The sequence below is a fragment of the Nicotiana tomentosiformis genome, chromosome 7 (genome assembly GCF_000390325.3).
Source record: "Nicotiana tomentosiformis chromosome 7, ASM39032v3, whole genome shotgun sequence".
Taxonomy (NCBI): domain Eukaryota; kingdom Viridiplantae; phylum Streptophyta; class Magnoliopsida; order Solanales; family Solanaceae; genus Nicotiana; species Nicotiana tomentosiformis.
The window spans coordinates 112,261,270-112,266,916 of NC_090818.1; the positions used below are offsets into that span (position 1 = coordinate 112,261,270).

The 5,647-nt window shown below is 35.6% G+C and overlaps 1 protein-coding gene across 1 annotated transcript; it reads left to right on the forward strand.

Annotated features, from left to right (window-relative positions):
• Positions 1 to 966: 966 nt before the first annotated feature.
• On the forward strand, positions 967 to 5,515 carry LOC104113091 (soluble inorganic pyrophosphatase 4). The gene is made up of 10 exons (XM_009623184.4): positions 967 to 1,124; positions 1,211 to 1,274; positions 2,434 to 2,578; positions 2,679 to 2,707; positions 3,248 to 3,313; positions 3,392 to 3,499; positions 4,448 to 4,513; positions 4,590 to 4,710; positions 4,867 to 4,948; positions 5,155 to 5,515. Exons 3-10 carry the CDS (start codon positions 2,443 to 2,445, stop codon positions 5,195 to 5,197), a joined length of 651 nt encoding a protein of 216 aa, XP_009621479.1. The 5' UTR covers positions 967 to 1,124; positions 1,211 to 1,274; positions 2,434 to 2,442; the 3' UTR covers positions 5,198 to 5,515.
• Positions 5,516 to 5,647: the final 132 nt, after the last annotated feature.

A 5,647-nucleotide genomic window follows, 5' to 3' on the forward strand; every position in this document is an offset into this window, starting at 1 on the left:
AATACGTACATAAAATATCTAGTTTGAGGGTGAGACCACGGGTTCACGTGCCCCATGATTGGAGCTATAAATCCGGCCCTGAGTCTGATGCACGAAGGATTCCACTTTCATGCGGGTTCCCAGAAAGGGCTGCACACAAGGGATGTGATACTGTGATGTAAGCAGCCTACCCTGATGTAAGTATCAGTGGCTGATTCCACGACTCGAATCTGTGACATATAGATCACACATAAATAATTTTACCGTTACTCTACGACTCCCCTTATGAAAACTGTTGAAACTGAAACTCAAAAAAGATCTTTAAGAAATTGTAAATCGAATTTTTAAAAATGATCTGTCCTCAATTAAAATTACAATTTACGTAAAAATAAGTTTGAATTCTCTATTTTGCTTTCGTATAAGCAAAAAAGTAAGTCTTGATCCTATGTTAAAGCTCGCCGTATTTTTGTTTCATAGTATACTTCTTTTGAATAACACTCTTTTTTAATTCAAAATTCTGACATCATTTCACCTGTAATATTATTTTCCATGAGTTTGTTATTTTTAAATTGTAAATTTTATTAAATTAGATAAATTTTGTTATGTTGATGTGATTTTTTCAAGTTTATTCTATATATATTTTTATTTATTAAATAAATATCTTAAATTTTGTGCACAGCCAAACAATGCCACATAAAAAGAATTAGATGAACTATTTTTCCTCTTTCGACCAAAAAAAGAAGTACTAGTATTTTTCTTCTCACGTACAGAATGGAGGTTGCGAATATTCCCTCCACCGCACAAACTTAATTCCTTTAACGGTAACTTCTCCCCCTCCGTTTCCCATCAAACCCCCCAATCGACCGTTAGGAACTCCGTCATTTTCACCGTCTAAGGGTCCCACCACTCCCACAATCACACCCAATTAGAAACCTCCACGTGTAAGCGAATATTTCTAATATTCGCTTACACCATAGAATCATCCAATACCATTTTCTCTTCGTTTTTTGGGATGAGCTGCTTAAATGGCAAAGTAGTGTTAAACAGCAGAGCGGGAAGGGGGAAACGCGTTTTACATTACAGCTTCATCAAACAGAACTCTCTCCTTTACTCAACTGCTATCTCTTTCTCTTTCTCTCTCTAGGGTTTATTTTCTTTCTCTCTCTCTCTTTTTTGATTTCTATAAATACTCGTTCGTCTTTGCCGTTGTTCATACGCTTTCATTTTCTAGATCTGAGCTCTGTGTGTGTGTGTTTCCACTTTCTACCGACGCTCTTCCTCCTTTCGTGCTTCAGGTACTAATCGTTTTCTTCCAAAGCATTTTACGTACTTTTTGTTGTCGTATTTTGTTTTATTTCACTTTAATTTTGTTATTCGAACAATGCGCTAAATGTTAATCTCTCTTTGGTAAATGTGTTTGATGATCTTCATTTCCTTGTTTCAGACATTCATTTCCTTTTTTTTCCTTTCCATTTTTTGTCGTTTTGTAGTAATGCTTTTACGGATCGTTTTCTTCACGGCATTTTCTGTACTTTTTACTGATATATTTAGTTAATGCTTTAAGGACTTAATTTCCTTATTCATTTCCATTTTTGATGTTTTTTTTTGGCTTAAATGCTATTTTGTTTCTTCAGGTGCGGATCGCTTTCTTTATGAAATTTAACTCTGTTTTTATTCTACGTGAATGCGCGAGTGTCCCGTCAGTAAATGCGTTTAAGCACCTTCGTTTCTCTGTTTTGGGCGTTGATTTCTATTTTCTGAATTTTTTTGTCGTTTTATATTCATATGTATATTTCATGTATTTGTCATTTTTCTGTGGTTCATTTCGTGTAGTATCAAAGGCTTTCTGCTTCCGGTTTCATTCATGAATGGAATTATCGTGAGTGATATTCCGCGTGTACATTTGACTCTAGTTGAACGGAATTACTGGCGTTTGCTCTGTTTGTTTCTTAGGGAACTTACTACTTGAAAAGCCCTTACTGGGAACTTTTACTTAATTGTACGTATTTACCTAGTAGGTTCCTGTTTTTCTTTTATCCTTGTTACCTTAAGTTTTAACTGGTCTGTAATTCGAGTGATCAAAATTGCATATCTAGAGCTAAATGAGATAGATCTGGCATTGCTGGTTGTGTACATATAGGTCAGCATTGCAAATTGTAACCTCTATATCAAATGTTATATCATATACATATACTCTATCTGTTAATAAGGTCTTTTGCTTTGTCCAAAGGAGGACAATGCTTCTTGATGTTAAAGAATCATAATCTGCGACTGATATTTTCTCACCTTTTAAAATTTTATTTGATTTGATTCTGAGTCTGGGCACTGGATCTATAGAGATACTTTTGTTGGAAAATTTCGTTCGATTGCTCTGCTTGAAAAGTTAAGCATTTGCTTTTGCCATACCTATAGAGATTCTTATGTGCTACTAAATACTAATACCTTGATGTCCAGCTAGCAACAATGGTTCCACCTATCGAAACTCCAGCCAAGGCTTCAGTGTCCCACAAGTCCTCCATTCCACCTCTTAATGAAAGAATACTTTCTTCCATGACACGGAGATCAGTTGCAGCTCATCCTTGGCATGATCTCGAGATAGGTACTTTATACATTCTGTAAAGGGTGACAGCCTTCCTCACAATTGTGCAAAAAAATTGCTCCTCGACTATTCATGAGCTAAATGTTTTGTTTCGTTGCAGGACCTGGTGCCCCACAGATTTTCAATGTGGTAAAAATTCTTTGTATTGCTTCAAAATTTTATAACTGATATTTAATATTTTTTCACCTTCATACCAGTTAATATGAATTATGCAATTTATGCTTCACTTATAAGCTGAAAAATAACTGGCTTGGTCCGCTTACTATTTAGCTTTGGTGATGTCAAGTCCAAAACAGATTGTAAATCTTTGAGTTTTTAATAAGCAAGCAAGTACTATTAGTTTTCTAGTCGGATGCCTTAATTTCTCATAAGATAACCTTAGCTGACAAATTCTGAATCAAACAAAATGTTTCCAAGAAGTCTTCATTTGCCGTCGCTCTGACTTTATGCTATCCCATTAAGTGGTGCTTTACTTCTCTAATTGTAATCTCTAAAGACTCCAAATTCTTCTGCATAAGGTGGTTTTTTCTCCTGGGTACTTAGGACTTACGAGAGGCTAAAATATGGTTCAAGTTATTTCATTACCTAATTTTATATATTCCTTTTGTAAGGTTTTGCATTGGTTAAGAAATATCTTTTGTACGTGAACCTATCATTTGGTTGGTGCAGGTGGTTGAGATCAGTAAGGGGAGCAAGGTGAAGTATGAACTTGATAAAAAAACTGGACTGATCAAGGTATGAGTGGTATCCTTTCCAAACGAGTAAAATTATGGAAGTTTTAGCTGAGTTACCTGAAACATTTTGTCATTCCAGGTTGATCGTGTTCTTTACTCATCAGTTGTATACCCCCATAACTATGGGTTCATTCCTCGTACCCTTTGTGAGGACAGTGACCCTCTGGATGTCTTAGTCATCATGCAGGTGAGCTGATTCTCCTTTTCCATTGTCCTGTTAAACAACACATCTTGGATATTAGGTAATTTTTGAACTGCAGTCGAGGATCTAAGAAATTACCTTATACCTTACATGTCTTATGCGTAAGCAAGAGAGGGACGAGATATAGTCCCTCCAACTACTTAAAAACAGTGCTGGAGACAGACAAATACTGATCTAGTCCTGGTGTTAGGTCTCATTATAGGCATCTGTAATCTCAGTATTTGTTCTGAATAAAAGAAATAACTTATGAATCGTCATATACTAATTCAAAATCAATGCAATCTCTCTCCTCAGTGCTGAATTATGCAGACAATCTGCTAGACTGTTACCCTGTATAACCTATTGACTTCCATATTATATGCTGTTGATCTATATTTAGTGGGCGTTTGGACATAAGAATTGTAAAATTCCAAAATAGGGGGAAATGTTTTTTCAGAAAATGGTATTTGAAATTTAGAGTTGTGTTTGGACATGAATATAATTTTGGGTTGTTTTTGAAGTTTTGTGAGTGATTTGAGTGAAAATTTTGAAAAACAGCTTTTTGGAGTTTTTCAAATTTTTGAAAATTTCCAAAATGCATCTTCAAGTGAAAATTGGAAATTTTATGAACAGACACTGATTTCGAAAAAAGGTGATTTTTTTTTTTGGAAAAAAGGGAAAAATTTCTTATGTCCAAACCGGCTCTTAATAAAGCTGTTGATCTTTCTTAAGAAGCCAAGCCTTCAATAGTTTGCCAGTGTCGTGCATGTGCTTCAAGAAAGTGGACAAGTTAACCATTTGTGGGTTGTGGCCTTTGCAATGCACATATTTAGCAAATCAAAGAAATAATCAATATTGTGGTTTTTGGATATATGAACCATGTGCTTTAAGTTTTAAGAGGATACCTATCATTAGCCAATTTCTTGTCTTGATTCTTACCATGCTAATTTGCAGGAGCCTGTTCTTCCTGGTTGCTTTCTCAGGGCTAAAGCAATTGGTCTTATGCCCATGATTGATCAGGTATATATCGCGTGACTATGTTAAAGTAGAATTTTCTGTCCCCTATCTTTCCGTGAATTAACAAGTCAAAATACAGGGAGAAAAAGATGACAAGATAATTGCTGTATGTGCCGATGATCCTGAATATAAGGAATACACTGATATCAAGGAGCTGCCACCCCATCGTTTAGCTGAGATTCGTCGCTTCTTTGAGGATTGTATCCTTTTCCAAAATTACAATACTTAAGAGCAGCATGTATCTTAATTTCAGAAGTTTATGAATTTTTCATGATGTGTTCTTTTACTGTTTATGTGTGCAAGCATGAATAAGAATTTGAATATATTGTCCTTGAGGACCTTGACGAATGTATCAGATAAGAAAAATGAGAACAAGGAAGTTGCTGTTAATGACTTTCTTCCAGCCACCAAAGCGTTCGAAGCAGTCCAGCATTCCCAGTAAGTGACCTACCGCTCTTTCAAGCATTACCAGAAGTTCAGTTTTTCTCCCTTCTGCAATATGTAAAACTGAACAAACAATATAGATGGTAACATATAGCGCAGCTGTTGAAGGGCTGGAGTGGCTATACATTGGAGAATTAGATATGAAGTTATATTGCCATTTCTCTTGCTTCCTGCTTGCTTATAATATTCTTTCTTCGCAGGGACCTGTATGCAGACTACATCGTGGAGAGCCTTCGGAGATGATGATAGTCTTTTCATCTTCCCCAAGTCATGAATGGTGGTTGATTTACATTTCTCATACTAATATACGATATAGTACTACTGCTCTGGTATTGTCTACTCGTACTACAAAAAGCACAGTTATACCATTGTTGCATGTGCATACAACTTACTATATACAATATGCTTGTATTATCTACTACCTGGGGAAATTAGCTCCATACAGTACGTGATGATGACGAAAAGGAAACTTTCAAGTTTCCCCTGTCAAATTTTGTAAGATTTGAAATTCCTCAATTTTCCGGGGTTATGAAATGGATTATACGCAGTTAAGTCTGTTCATTCTGTTCTGTTCCCTAAGCTTTAATGGTTTCAGAATTGGACCAATTGCAGGGTAGTCGGTTTGTACTTATTTTACCTGATTTAGTTAAAGTTTCAGATTTGATAAGCTTATTAGCAACGAGTGTCTGGAAT

Coding starts and splice junctions, on each gene's coding strand:
- LOC104113091 (XM_009623184.4), top strand. CDS start 2,443: ATGGTTCCACCTATCGAAACTCCAGCCAAGGCTTCAGTGTCCCACAAG. Junction 2,579..2,678: donor TTGGCATGATCTCGAGATAG/GTACTTTATACA, acceptor GTTTCGTTGCAG/GACCTGGTGCCCCACAGATT. Junction 2,708..3,247: donor CCCCACAGATTTTCAATGTG/GTAAAAATTCTT, acceptor TGGTTGGTGCAG/GTGGTTGAGATCAGTAAGGG.